The following is a 14,602-nucleotide window of genomic DNA, read 5'->3' as shown; positions in this document are numbered from 1 at the left end:
CGAGGACGCTGGGTCCCAAAAGGGGGTAATTGTGACGTCTCATATCCCCTGGAAATGAGGATGTGCTTATATGTATAAACCCACAATTCTTGACACAACGCGTTTTAAAGCCGTGATGACTATGAACCTATCAGAATTCTACAGTTAAGCGTGCTTCTGCAATAGCAGTACTAGGATGGGCGACCTCCTAGGAAGTCTGTTTGGGAGAGCTAAAAGCGGATAATATTGTGTCGTTCAGGGTGGGTCGTTACATGCCTCGTCATGCACCGGACACCATTTTGGCCGCAAAATCAGGGCTTTCGTGGGTTTGAGAAGGTGAGTTTGGCCACCCTGACGGCCACCCCCAAGGGCGGCTCGCTGCCACCCCCCTCCCCAAGGGCAACCACCCCCAACACACCCAATTTTTTTTAAAATAAATAAATAAATTTTAGTTTTTTTAATTTTTTTTAAAAAAATTAATATGTTTTTTTAATTGAAAAATGACACGTAACAATGGTATTACGGGCATATTTTGTTAAAATGAGATTTTTTCAAACATTTTAGTAGTTTGGGAGACCAAAGTCCAAGCGTTGGTATTTTGGGGACTATCCGTAGAACGGCTGGTAATTTGAGGGGTTAAATTATAATTTTTCCTAAAAATAAATCTTCAACGTTGAAAAAACTAAAGTACTTGAGCCAAATCCTTTGCCCTTTGCAGTACCGAAGCTGTAACAGCACCATCATATTTTGACCAATATCTCAGCATACGGCATTTGCATTAAGTTTGACGACTGATGAAACTGGAAATCCATTCATCAAGAGACAAGGGAAGGGAAGAAAGAAAAAAAGAAACAAGAGAGCTAGAGCTCTTACCTGGGAGTTCATATCTATGATCAACTATTATAGTCTATAGATAAGCACCATCATATATCTATGTTCACGCTAAGCTAAAAGAAGATATATATATATTATCATAACCATTGTTTCCAGATTATCATGGAAAATGTACAGTTACGAGAGATTCATATATTTTCACTTTCTCTTGACAGAATGAATATTATCCTGTAGCCTAGCAGGCAAAGGTAGTAATGAAAATCATCTAGATTGCTATTAGTGCAAGAGTTCTTTAGGGGCAAGAATGATCCAAAACTGAATCTTCAAATCAAAAGGATTCTGATCTTAGAACTATGCAGCTTTCTCAATTGCTTCAATGCACTCCACTACTGTTGCCTTCTTTGACATGGCTGTCATTAGGGCTTCATGAATCACCTTGTTGTTTTTTAAGAGGGATCCAGCAAACAAAACCTGCAGTGCTTTCCCCAGCATCAGCATTTAATTATCAAAAACACGTCATGATTGATTATATATTTGTTTCCTAATAATAACCATCTAAGATTTCAGTGAAACTGGATGAACTTACAGCCCATCTGGTAAGATTCTGTTGCTGTTCTTTGCTAAGCTGTGGCTTGCTTCTGTTAATTAATCTCTATAGAGAATAAAAGAAAATCCAATCTTATGATTATCAAAATCAAGAATATTTGGAAAAAAGAAAAGCTTAATCTTAGGGAAATATTAGTCATAAACCTGAAGGGTGAAAAGATCAGCAGATTGACCAATCACTTTGTCATATTTCAGACCTTCTGCTGCCAGTCCAGCCATTGCTACTACTGCCAACCTGAGAAAGGCTATTGCAGTTTATTTCTTCTATACCAGTCATATTTATTACGATTCACAAGCTATGAATCTATAAGATTGTCTCCCCTACTGTGGATGGCACATCAAATCATAAAGTGATAGGTGCTGTAAAAATATTAGCATATGTGCTATAGTTTTTTCAACGGTCTAGATTGAACTTCACTTTCTCTCTTTCTTATAAAAAATTTGGAATTAAATCTGAACTGTTGAAAAAACTACAACACATATACTGTAATTGTTTTTACACCTAATCCAAATCCGTTCAAGAATACATCTTGTCACAATTTCATGACAAGAAAGAGTAAGACTCAAATAAAATGCTTGATTTTGGTGGATATGGCAGTCATACAGATACCTGTCTAGTTCCTTAGAATCAAGCTGCCCACTGTATATCATCTTTTCCAGCCTTTCATCAATGAGATTGACATGCTCTTTTCCAATATCCAGTGAATAGCCCAGAATAGGGAGGCCAAGCAAATAAGAAACTAAGATTTGGAGAGAACATTATTCCATCAGATTGATAATTAGATGCATCTTATGCTTGGTATGCACATTTCAATGAAGAGAGTACCTAAAAAATGAGCTGCTTCATGACTAGTAATCCTCTCTTGATAATCAGGAAAAAATGATGAAAAGCCACCAATAGCAGCCTGAAGAAGCCTATAATAGAGGTAATAGCATCATTTTTTTTTCAATGCAAGCATCCATGAGTTAAATATTAACTTTCAACCACAAAAGGTAATATCTAAAACTTCATATAAAATATGATGAAAATTATATTCCATCTAGAGCTATTTCTTACCCAGGGGAAATGCTTCCCACAGCCAAAACTACTAAAGATATGCTCCCAATTAAGTAAGGCACAAAGAAGCCCCAGTCCTACAGGTATGGTATGAGCCAAAGACGTCAGTGAAAGCCACAATTCTTCCATTTTTTTCCTAACAATTTATACAAAATCATTGCATCAATACATCAAAAAGCTTCAAAAGAGAAAAAGATGACCTAAAAAAAAAAATCTATCTTCTATCATGATGGGCATGACAAGAGAAACGTCTCACCTATAGGAATGTTTCATTTGGATGAACTGTAATTTAGAACATCAAGTGTACCAATAGATGTAATAATAATAATAATAATAATAATAATAAGGCTGATATAATGATGCAAATGGAAAGAAAACCCATTGCATTTTCAGTCATGAAATTTGCTTTCTGATTATAGGTTTTGGCACGTAGACACCATACTAGAAGGTTTGCAGGACAGTAAGTGAAAAACAATGCAGCTCTCTAGGCATGTAGGTTTTCCCCACTCCCCCTTTCTTTAGATATTAATAAATTGATTTAATAGATCCCAATTATAACTCTAAATAGTCTGGGGAACATTCTCAAAGTAACAGAAGAGAAATGAATAGTATGTCATACATAATCGTTCTTATGTAAACATTAGCCTCATTTTCTAGTGAGAATTCCAGACAAATTGAAACAGCTCGAAGTAAAATCAAGGATAGAGATTTACTTCTTTCAGACAGTCTTCGCATATATATATGTGGAGTTTTTCTACAATGTTTTGCATGTCCACGATATATGTAGAACAATAATGAGGGAGGGTACTTTCAGAACTTCATTATTCTTCCAAAGAAAAGCAGTAGGAAGTGAAACAATCCAATACTAGGTGTGAAATGATATGTAGGTTAAGCAGAAATGAAGTGAGAAAACATATCATGAATATGCCCTCCCAATCATACTGTTAAGATGGTATAACAACTTATGTGCATACATACAGAGAAAATGGGATATAATGAAAGTTACCCCAGGAAGCTGACCAGCAAGAACACCTAAAAATCCTGTTGTGCCCACCACTGTGAAAAGAAAAGCTGCCTGTATCATTGAAAGATGTCAATTTTATGAAAAGGGAGCATGAACCAATGTTGTTACAGTGCAAAAAAGAAGAATCAGATTGAATTTGCACCCAAAGTTTCTTGAAATTCTAATTTCTTTATAACATTTCACTACTATGGGAAGAAATGAAGAATACAAGAAACAGGTCACAATAGGACATTGACAATTTGAAATCCAGATCAAAACAGTTCAGAAAAGCTTTCATCAAAGCAGTTGGATTTAAGCCTTGCTACATTAAGGATTGTCTAGATTGAAGTTTGGAAAAGGTTGCACCATGGATGCATTACAAATTGGTATGTGCACAGAACTCATCCCAACTCTAAATTTATCTGATGTTATAGAGGGAAAAACCAAACAGGTAAAAGCCATACAAAGAACAAATTACCAACCAAAAAGTTATAAAAAGTACTAGTATATAAATAATTTCGCTCACACCACGCAATGGACACAACTAGAATGCAAGTATTATATGTACTTACGTCATTTCTGACACTTGGGATTGCAAGGTTCTCGGCATTTTTTAGTCCAAGGGTTGTCAGCTCCCGAAGAGATGTCTGGTGCATAAATTTTAAAATGGTCAAACTATTTAATCTAGTAAAATAAGATATAAGGATGAACTCAAAGCAGTGAAAAGATATATGCTATTCATATACATGTATGCATGGTTTTGTAGATGTGGCAAATGTTTTGAGTACCACTCCCAAGAACTGCATACTTGTAATGGAGACTGACCATACGACATGAGACATATGGCTGAGAACTCCATCTCTTGGCCCAACCAATTTCATTCAGCTGATCAAGTGCCTCTTTGACAGCATTACTATCTTTCTGCAGCAAAAATATATGTCAATTAGCAATAGTTACAGGAATTGAATCTAAACAATTAAAACAAAGTTAATCTGAATTGGTAGGCATGTCAAGAAAACTAGCATGCCAATGTGCTAATGTTTTACAAGTATTAGAGATCAACACTCGATTTTGCCTGTTGAGATGCAAGTGGATAACCAAATCAACAAGCAGCACTTCTCCTTGAACCCATCCTGCTTATGGTGAAGATCCAACGCAGTAGGAAAATCCTTTACACTAATAAATTATTCATGCCGAGTACCATAATTTACAGAACATGGAAAGAATGAAGGAAAAGACTGAAAATTTCTGCAAGTAGATTTGATTCTTGAGCATATATCCCTTCCTCTCACTTGTTTGTCTCAGTTCCAAAAGGTTGATAGCAAAGTCCAATGGTTGTATCTTTCCAATTACCTCTGTTGCTGTTGTCCATCTTGTAATATACATAATCCTTTAGACTGTTATTCTCCCATGGTCGTATTATATTTTTGCTCTACAAACATCTATCTTCTCAAAACTCAGTAGACACAGATGGAGAACTGAATCACTGTGGCTTCAAATCATTTCCAACACAGACTTCCATCAGATATACACCAGTTCCTTGATCCTTGAAATCAGTTCTTAACTCAAACACGATCTCCCTCTGTCTCCCTAGTAATAAGATTTTCTTTTCAACATGAATAAACTCCTAATAGTTCCGGATCTTTTAAAACCCCAAGGGCTTAGGCAGATTAACTTATTGGCTTGAAAGTTAAAGCATCTCAGGAAGAGTCAGCCAAGTTTAACTCCTACCTTCAGTCCCAGTTATTATTATTATTTTATATAATTAATCAAGATTTTATTAAAAGCGTAAGGCGCCCAGATAAACAGGAAGTATACAAGAGAAATCACCTAGCGAGTAGGAGCAAAAAGACAAAAAAAAAAAAAAAAAATCATGACAACTAATCATGAAAGCAGTTTTCTAAAGATACAAGGTGTTGAAAAATAAAGATTTTTTGTTTTGGTATGTGGAATGACTATTCTATTAAGAAAATGAATATCTTTTATTGGGAATGGAATAAGGTAGAATGAAATAGCTTAGAATAGCCATTCTCATGGCTCATGAGGGAATGACTATTTCAAGTGTTAGAGTATATGATAAGGACTAACATCAAGGCTATTCTATTTCATTTTCTCCCATTCCTAATAAAAGGTAATCATTTTTCTTAATCGTATTGTCATTCCGCGTACCAAACGTACCCTTAATCTTCTTCAAAGTCTTCTCACGGTTCTCAAAGCTTCTATCATTCATTTTTCTCCATAAACATAAGACATCATTTTCCACACAGCAGCTTTCAGCCCCAGTTATTTATTCTAGTATTGCCTTCTGGGGTACTGCCCATGCCTGGGAGTCACGTGCTCAAAAAGTCCCAGGTACCAAAGAAAAAGATTTTTGGATTTTTAAGATTTCTTGGGAAATGTAAGCCTATGAACACACAAAATTAATAAACATAGGTATTGTGTAGGAAGCACCACGGCAGCAAAAATATTTCATATTTTACAATGAAGGGGAAAGATCCCGACAAATATATCTGATCAAAGCCTGCATACTATGAAATATCCCAAGTGGAAAAAAAGACAGCAATTTATGCCAGAGCCGTTTGTCAAATGGATAACATATTGTCTGGTTTTTCTCTAAAGCCTCAGAAAACAATATCCATGAATCCTTAAGGAAAGTTGCATTCAAAAGTATCTGCTCGAAGGTAGGTTTGTAAATGATGAACAACTTTGAGAAGAAACCATTGATGAACAATTACTATTTCTTGGAAACATTTCAAAGAGCACACAACAGCATCAAGTCCAATACATTATTCAGAAAATTTTGTGGGAATTGAAATTGAAGAGGGAAGGAACCTTAGCAATGGCGGATTCGAGAGTCTTGAGGTCGACACCGGGGGCAGCAGAGGAGGCTCTGATTCGCCATTTCTGGTGGATGATTTTGGAGCCTTTTTCGTGGTGAAGTTCATAGGTGGCAGTGAAGGCAGGCTTGGAGAGGGAAGAAGCCATGGCTAACAACATTGCCGTGACCTGAAACACCGTCACTGAGACGATAAGGCTTGGCGGTTCAGGTTCACTCCTATGGTTTGGCGCCACAATGACGTGGGAGAGATATGATCTCGGAATTCTGAAGGGTAAGAAATAAATTGGAGACAAAAAAAATAAATAAATAAATATAAAACTAGACGCGATTTATTACGATAATTAAATTTTTGAATTACAAAGAAATTAAAAAAAAAATACAAATACAAATAAACTAATTAAATAAAATACTATAATTTACGTAATTCAACATAACAATTCATGTTAATAAACACAAACTATATTTTTCTCTTAACAATTTACGTAATTCGCTTCCCTAAAATCCATTTCCTATAATAAAACAAATTCTTAAAAATCCCTCTCGCGAAGAAGAGGAAGAAAGAAGGCAACCATGATTTCATTTTGATACCGCGAAGAGCTAATCGTAAATCAGGTAAAATATAAGAACAAATTTTGAATTTTTCCCTTATTTCTATTTAGTATAATTTTTTCCTTTTCTATTTTTTATTTTTCCTCTTCAGCCCTTTTTAATTTTATAATCGGGATATTCAAGGCTTTTCCCCGACTAGATACCGAAGATACTGTGCAAAGCGTTCCCTCTACATAAGTATAAGACTCGAGCTTTCGCTCAAGGGCGAAACCCCAAAGAATTGTTTGCATTCAAGAGGGTTGAACCTTACACCTGATACTTCGTAAGGCACCATGGATAAGTAACTTACTGCTCGAGCCAACCCTCAGGGTTAAATTTAGGGAAAGGAAAGAGAGTAATAATATGAGAGCCAGATTTTTTTTTTATTATTATTTTTCTGTTTTGTACAAGTTGATATACGTGATGGTAATTGGTAAGTTTGTTGTTTGGTTGCGATGAAAATGTGGAAAAGGTAATAAATAGAAGTTGAGAATTGGGGTGCAGGGTTTCCATTATTTGTGTTGCAAGTCAACCAAAAGTCTTGCTAAAAATGAGTTTGGCTGGTCACTTTGCCCTAGCGAAGGACTTGAATATGATATAAGTTTGTATTACAAACTGGTTTTTTAAGCTCCACAGAATTGGAGTTTCATGAAATTCCCTTTTGGAAATCCTGGTAATTTGTGCCAATCACAATTCATTGGCTAAATATAATGGAAAAAAAAAAAAAAAAATACAAGTACAAAAGTTCCTCAGCAACCAACAAGAGAGTAAAGTAAACTCGTAAATAATGATCTGAATAACTGTACTTGCAGGTGATTCAGAAGATGGGCCAAAAGCTAATAACCAGTACATTGAGGTGTTTAACAACAGACTCCATCGCATGAGGTTTTCCAAATTCTTGAAGATTGTTTCTGGTGAATTTGATGAAGAAGTTAGTTCTTTTAGTTTTGGTTTGATGTTTCACTAAGTTTTTGAAGCCGGGTTAAAATATGTTATTGAATTATCTTCATTGTTTGTCCAGTGTAAAGAACTTCTTGACGGTTTGCTTCAGCATGGTAGGCTTACACTGAAGCAAATGGTAGAAAGAGCCAAGAACATGGTTGAAAGAGAGAAATCAAGTAAAAGAGAAGGTGAGTCCCTTGAGAATAGATAAAAATATAATACATAAATATACTGGGGGTATTGTTTTCTTTTTGCTCTGTATATCTTTATGTTTGTAATATTGAACATTATGGTTGCAGTATGTGATTTAAAGAGGGCTGATCTTTGGTGCCTAAAATGCTTCAATAATTTTATACATTTAATCTTTTTCACTACTTTGTGATGAATAACACTCCATGAGCTAACAATAAGAATATCTTGACAGCATCTAATCTGTAGACAGTCAAGGGGCAATGGTGCAAGGCCTAACGAGAATTTAGCAAATGATATATCTTCGTTGTCTATGCGTAGATCGATTCACCTTAAAAAATCAATTTTGAATAGTTCGATCTGCATAGCTATCAGAGTAGTCTTGATCAGTTTTGGGTCTGCCATAGGGACTTTGGAATGTATTATATGTTTTAATTATTGAAATTGATGTGAGATAGATGCGATAGAATGCATATTATGTAATGAAGATTGGTGGATCGCACTACCCCCTCCCCTTCAAGTAATTGATTTGTATGTTTGTTAGTGGACTGCTGGCAGCACTTAGAGTATCGCTGTGTGGAAGATGGTGCCTTCGTGCCTTTTGTGGTGTTTATAGAGGAAAAAGAATGATAGAAGTTTTGAGGATCACGAGAGGACTTTAGAGGAGATTAAGTCTTTATTTTTTGACACTTTGTATTTTTGGACAGCTGCTTATGTTTCTCCTTTGATGATTAATTATCATGATTTTCTTTTCTTTTTTGCCTCTACTAGTTAGATAGCTTCTCTTGTATACTTTCTGTGTACATAAGAGCGCTTTATATTTTTAATGATATCTCAATTACTCATTAAAAAAATAAATAAATAAGTAAATAATATGGTCTGTTGATAAAATAACCTTCCCGAGAGGGGGGGGGGTTCCGACCGAGCGGGAGGTGTCGGATACATCGTTACCGATGAGGCCTCCTTCCTGGGATGGTGAGGCCCCGACCGGTGCAGTCCGAGCAGGAGGTGTCGGGTGCTCCGTTAACCGACAAGTGGTAATAATGACGATACTGATAAAGGAGAGCGATTAGGTGGCTGAATCCCCGAAGATCTGGGATTTCCCGGAGTCTCATGCTTCGTCATTAAAAAGCCCACCTGCCCATCGCTGTCAAGAGTGTACTGAGGACCTGCTCACACACAAGGAGTCACTGTTCCCTAAAAACCGGGATATTCCTACCTAACCTTGAGGGCAGCTGCCTATAAATAGCAAAATCCAGGTATTAAGTTTTTTTGGGGTTTTTTGGATACAAGTTCTGAACTCTCCCTCTCACTCTCTCTCTCTCACTCAAAATATACTTCATCTAATTTGGGCGTCGGAGGAGGACCGCTGGGGAAACCCATTGTGCGTCCTTTGTCTTTGCAGGTCAGTCGGTCGAGTCCACCCCCGGCAACTCCTGCTTCACCGACCGGAATTAGCATCAACAGTTTGGCGCCATCTGTGGGAACGCTCGTTGCTCTTGCGAAGCTTACCTGTGCATCCGGTATGGTGACTACAAGGTCGGAAGCGCTGAGGGGCCCGTGGGGGGATCGCATGAAAGAGCACCCCCAGGGAGGAGAGTCTTCCTCAAGACCGTCTCCCACACTGGAAATCCTTAATGAGAGAATAGCTCAGATGGAAAAGGAGATGTATGAGTTGGAAAAAAAGAATGCCGAACTGCAGCGGCACCATGTGGAAGATTCGAACTCGGCGACCCCGCAACCTGTCAGGGGAGAAGAGCAGGACGAAGAAATGCAACCGAGCAGTCGAGGAGGACGGAGAGAAAGAAAGAAGAACCAAAATGCCGTGGATCAAAAACCCCGGAAGAATAGGACGTCGAAAAGGATGGACAAAAAGCTCAAGGAGATTATTGAGAAGCCGGAGCAGAGGTGTGACCTGCTGACGGAAGCGGCGCAACACCAGCATAACGGGAGCACGTCTAGAGCCGGAGATCTGCTCCAAAAGTCGGCTTCCCCATTTGCTGACTGGGTGGCCTCGTTCCGCCTCCCCGAGAAGTTCAAAGTCCCCGATATCAAGACCTACACCGGGCAGGAGGACCCGGTTGAGCACTTGGACAACTACCGCGCTCACCTCGAATTGCAGGGGACCCCTGATGAGGTGGCGTGCCGCGCTTTCCCGCTGACCTTGTCGGGAAATGCCAGAGATTGGTATAAAAGGCTTCCCCCGAAGTCTATACAAAACTTTGACGAATTCGGAAAAATGTTCGTAACTCAATTCATGGCGGGAGTTGTAAGAAGGAAGCCGACAGGCACTTTGATGTCGATACAACAAGGGCGAGATGAGTCCCTTAAGGAGTTCCTCCAGCGCTTCAATCAAGCAAGGCTCACCACCAAGAGCCCCACCGAAGAGTTCGTGCATTCGGCACTTTATCAGGGGATCAGGAAAGATGGGCCGCTGAAGGCTGACCTCGCCCGGAAGCCGACTCGTTATCTGCATGAGTTCATGGAGAGGGCAGACGAGTTTATCAACCAAGAAGAGACTCTTCGAGCGTTGCTCGGGAAAGGAATCGCCCAAACCTCTAATCAGGGGGACAAGCTGAAGAAAAATAAGGAATTCCACAAGAAGCAGGATGCAGCGGAGCCCAGGATTAAGAAGAAATTCCAGGATTACAACTGGACCCCCCTCAACACGCCCATCGAAGAGGTCCTGGCGGCGATTAAAGTGGATCCCATGTACGAGAAACCTGCGGAGATAGTGGGAACTCCCCACCCGATGACCGCTGACCACTATTGTGCTTTCCATGAGTCAAAGGGGCATAGCACAGAGAATTACAGGTCCTTGCGGGCCTTAATCGAGAAGTTTATCCAGAACGGGAAGCTAGTCCGTTTCCTGGCAGGTCAACGAGGTCCACCTGGGTTTGATCGGAACCCCCAGCCCGAGGAACGGAGGAACCAGCCGCAAAGATATCGGGAAGAGCCCAGGGAAAGGATGGAACGTCCCCGGGATCGTGATAGAGAGCCTAACAACCGATCTGCCGACCGGGACAGGCGAGAGAGAATCAGGAGCCAAGCGCGGCTGCCTGGTCAGGAAAACCTCCGCGAAATTCATACAATATCCGGAGGTTTTGGAGGTGGAGGAGACTCAAGTGCGGCGCGTAAAGCATATGCGAGGCACCTAAAGGAGTTCGAAATATACTCGGTCCAGAGACCGCCGAAAATGAGGAAGTATGAGGACTTACTCATTGGTTTCTCAAATGAAGATTTTGTTGGGGTCTCGCTCCCCCACTCGGACGCTCTGGTGGTGACTTTAGCGATCGCCAATCATAAGATACACAGGGTCCTTGTCGACACCGGAAGTTCCGCCGACATAATATATAAGTCAGCCTTCGAGTTGATGAGCATAGGTCAAGGAAAGTTGGTCCCGGTGAAGGGTCCCTTGGTCGGTTTTTCCAGAGAACAGGTCCTCCCGATTCGGTCTATTGACCTACCGGTTATGGCGGGAACTAGCCCCCAGGAGAAAACGGTTATGGTGAAATTCTTAGTTGTGGAAGGGCGGTCGGCTTACAACGTTATCCTGGGGAGGCCAGCCTTGAATGATTTGGGGGCCGTAACTTCAACCCCCCATCTGTGCATGAAGTTCCCGACTAGCTCAGGAGTTGGTGTGGTCAGGGGGGACCAGAGGGCTGCCCGCATTTGCTATATCATCACCTTGAAGACCGGCCACGCAGAAGATGCCAGAGAAGAGGAGAAATAGCAATTATAGTCCCTGGAACCGACAGAGGACTTGGAAGAGTTCGAAGTTAGAGGTCCGGGTGAGAGAGTGAAGATTGGCTCCCAACTTCCCGAGAGGCTAAAGGAGGAGATAGTCTCGTTCCTTAAAGGTAACAGAGACGTATTTGCGTGGAATCATGAAAACATGCCTGGCATCGATCCCTCGATTATCGTGCACAGGCTGAACGCGGATCCCAGCTTTAGACCCGTGAGGAAGAAGAGAAGGACTTTCGCCCCCGAGAGAAACCAGGCGGTGGCCGATGAAGTCTCGAAGTTGTTGGCAGCAGGGTTCGTCCGAGAGGTTGACTATCCCGAATGGCTCGCCAATGTCGTGTTAGTGAAGAAGTCCAATAACAAGTGGAGAATGTGCGTGGACTTCACCGACTTGAACAAGGCCTGCCCAAAAGATAGCTTCCACTGCCCCGCATAGACCTCCTTGTCGATTCAACTTCTAGGCACCAACTCCTGAGTTTCATGGATGCGTTCTCGGGATACAACCAAATACAGATGGCGGAAGAAGATTAGGAGAAGACCTCTTTCATTACCGATCGGGGCCTGTATTGTTACAAGGTGATGCCGTTCGGGCTGAAGAACGCGGGCGCTACATATCAGAGGTTGGTGAACAGGATGTTTGAGAAACAAATGGGTCGGAATGTGGAAGTGTACATTGATGACATGCTCGTGAAAAGTGCGAAGGCCCTGGATCACGTCTCCGATCTGAATGAGACGTTCGATACGATAAGGCGTTACTGAATGAGGTTAAACCCGGCTAAGTGCGCCTTCGGGGTCTCGTCCGGTAAATTCTTGGGATATTTGGTGTCCCAGAGGGGCATAGAGGTGAACCCTGAAAAAGTCCGAGCGGTGCTGGAAATGCAACCACCGAGGACCACGAAACAATTACAGCAACTGACCGGACGTACAGTGGCCTTGAACCGATTCATTTTGAGGTCTACCGACAAGTGTCTTCCCTTCTTTAAAATCCTGAAGAAGGCATTTGTGTGGGATTCGAAGTGCGAAGAGGCTTTTGGGAATCTAAAGGAGTATTTGATGAACCCTCCTCTTTTGAGTCGACCAGTGGAAGGAGAGGTCCTCTATATGTACTTGGCTGTATCATCCTCAACGGTCTCCTCAGCTCTCGTCTGGGAAGAGAAGGGTATACAGAAGCTGGTGTACTTCACGAGCAGAGCACTCCGCGGAGCGGAAGAGAGATACCCGAGGATAGAAAAGTTGGCATTTGCCCTGATTGTGTCCGCCCGGAAACTGAGGCCTTACTTCCAGGCGCATGCCATCCGGGTACTAACTGAGTACCCCTTGAAGAAGGTCCTCCAGAAACCAGACCTGTCGGGTAGGCTGGTCAACTGGGCAGTGGAACTCGGGCAATTCGACATTGAGTTCCATCCGCGAACGGCGATCAAGGGTCAGGCACTGGCCAATTTTTTCCTTGAATTTTGCAATACTCCAGAGCCCCGGGACCCAGCGCAGCATCCACTATGGGTAGTTTACGTGGATGGCTCCTCTCAGTGCCAACGAAGCGGTGTGGGAGTGATACTGGAGAGCCTGCAGAAGCAGAAGTTCCAGTATGCCATCAAATTGGACTTCACCACGACCAATAATGAGGTAGAGTACGAAGCGGTACTGGCGGGCCTGGCAATTGCGCGGGAAGTAGGGGCCCTCGATGTTGAAATACGGAGCGATTCACAAGTGGTCATTGGCCAGATCTCGGGAGAATTTGCCACACAAGGAGACCGACTGGCCATATACTTGGAAAAGGTGCATGACCTACAATCTAGTTTCAGGACTATGACGGTCACGAAGATCCCTCGCGAAAGAAATGTTCAAGCGGATGCGCTGGCTAAGGCTGGTTCCGCGACCGACCAAGAAATTGCAAAAATGAAGCGGCAAGTGCTGGTTCAACCCAACCTATCGATTGACAAGAGTCAATGTGTGATGCAGGTGGCCCGAGAGAGGGAACCGGAACCCGAATGGGCCTCGGACGTAATTAGGTACTTAAGAAGCGGGGAGCTACCCAGTCATAAAGAACAGGCCCATAAAGTGAAACTACAGGCTGCACGCTACACGATGGTGGACGACATGCTGTATAGAAGGGGATACTCACACCCTCTACTGAAGTGCCTCTCGGCTCTGGAGGCCAACTATGTGCTAAGGGAAATTCATGAAGGAGTTTGCGGGAACCACTCGGGGGGAAGAATGCTGGACATCAAGGCGGTGAGAGCCGGGTATTACTGGCCCACGATGACGCGGGACTCGATGGAGTTCGTCCGGAGTTGTGATAAATGTCAGCGGTTTGCCCGGGTGATGAAGAACCCGCCCAAGAGACTCACGTCGGTCTTGTCACCTTGGCCGTTCTCTAAGTGGGGGGGTGGACTTGGTCGGTCCGATGCCATGCGGGAAGGGGAAAAAGAGGTTTTTGGTGGTGGCTGTCGACTACTTCACAAAGTGGGCGGAAGCTGAAGCCCTAGCAACCGTCACCGCCAACAATGTCATAAGTTTCCTCTGGAGGTCGGTCATCTGTCGATTCGGAATTCCTTACTCTATCGTGTCGGATAATGGTACCCAGTTTGACGGAAAACCGTTCCGTAGCTGGTGCACCGAACTCGGCATCCGGAACCATTACTCGACACCTATGTACCCCAAGTCGAATGGCCAGGTGGAGGCTACCAACAAGACCCTGTTAGCCACATTGAAGAAGAAGTTGGATAGGCGGAAGGGACTATGGGTTGAGTATGTCCCTGAAGTTTTATGGTCATATCGCACCACAGCTAGAACCCCGACCGGAGAAACCCCATTCTCACTG

General features: G+C 42.0%; 2 protein-coding genes across 3 annotated transcripts; one reads left to right on the top strand and one right to left on the bottom strand.

The window, feature by feature from the left end:
- Positions 1-947: 947 nt before the first annotated feature.
- LOC133857890 (uncharacterized) lies at positions 948-6,592 on the bottom strand. Of its 2 annotated transcripts, none has more exons than XM_062293264.1 (10): positions 6,312-6,592; positions 4,288-4,400; positions 4,052-4,126; positions 3,483-3,551; positions 2,477-2,553; positions 2,246-2,334; positions 2,030-2,159; positions 1,564-1,654; positions 1,400-1,465; positions 948-1,284 (listed from the first exon to the last, which is right to left on the bottom strand). In XM_062293264.1, exons 2-10 carry the CDS (start codon positions 4,336-4,338, stop codon positions 1,165-1,167), a joined length of 768 nt encoding a protein of 255 aa, XP_062149248.1. In that variant the 5' UTR covers positions 4,339-4,400; positions 6,312-6,592; the 3' UTR covers positions 948-1,164. The 2 variants fall into 2 exon arrangements, with proteins under 2 accessions (XP_062149248.1, XP_062149247.1); XM_062293263.1 differs by having other exon boundaries at positions 4,305-4,400; positions 6,312-6,591.
- Positions 6,593-12,540: 5,948 nt separating this feature from the next.
- On the top strand, positions 12,541-14,259 carry LOC133856765 (uncharacterized). The gene has a single exon (XM_062291815.1). It carries the CDS (start codon positions 12,541-12,543, stop codon positions 14,257-14,259), a length of 1,719 nt encoding a protein of 572 aa, XP_062147799.1.
- Positions 14,260-14,602: the final 343 nt, after the last annotated feature.

The sequence above is a fragment of the Alnus glutinosa genome, chromosome 14 (genome assembly GCF_958979055.1).
Source record: "Alnus glutinosa chromosome 14, dhAlnGlut1.1, whole genome shotgun sequence".
NCBI lineage: Eukaryota > Viridiplantae > Streptophyta > Magnoliopsida > Fagales > Betulaceae > Alnus > Alnus glutinosa.
This window is presented reverse-complemented; position numbering and strand designations above follow the sequence as displayed.

Coding starts and splice junctions, on each gene's coding strand:
- LOC133856765 (XM_062291815.1), top strand. CDS start 12,541: ATGAGGTTAAACCCGGCTAAGTGCGCCTTCGGGGTCTCGTCCGGTAAA.
- LOC133857890 (XM_062293263.1), bottom strand. CDS start 6,476: ATGTTGTTAGCCATGGCTTCTTCCCTCTCCAAGCCTGCCTTCACTGCC. Junction 2,554..3,482: donor TTGCTGGTCAGCTTCCTGGG/GTAACTTTCATT, acceptor CCATACCTGTAG/GACTGGGGCTTCTTTGTGCC. Junction 2,160..2,245: donor TGAAGCAGCTCATTTTTTAG/GTACTCTCTTCA, acceptor TCCAAATCTTAG/TTTCTTATTTGCTTGGCCTC.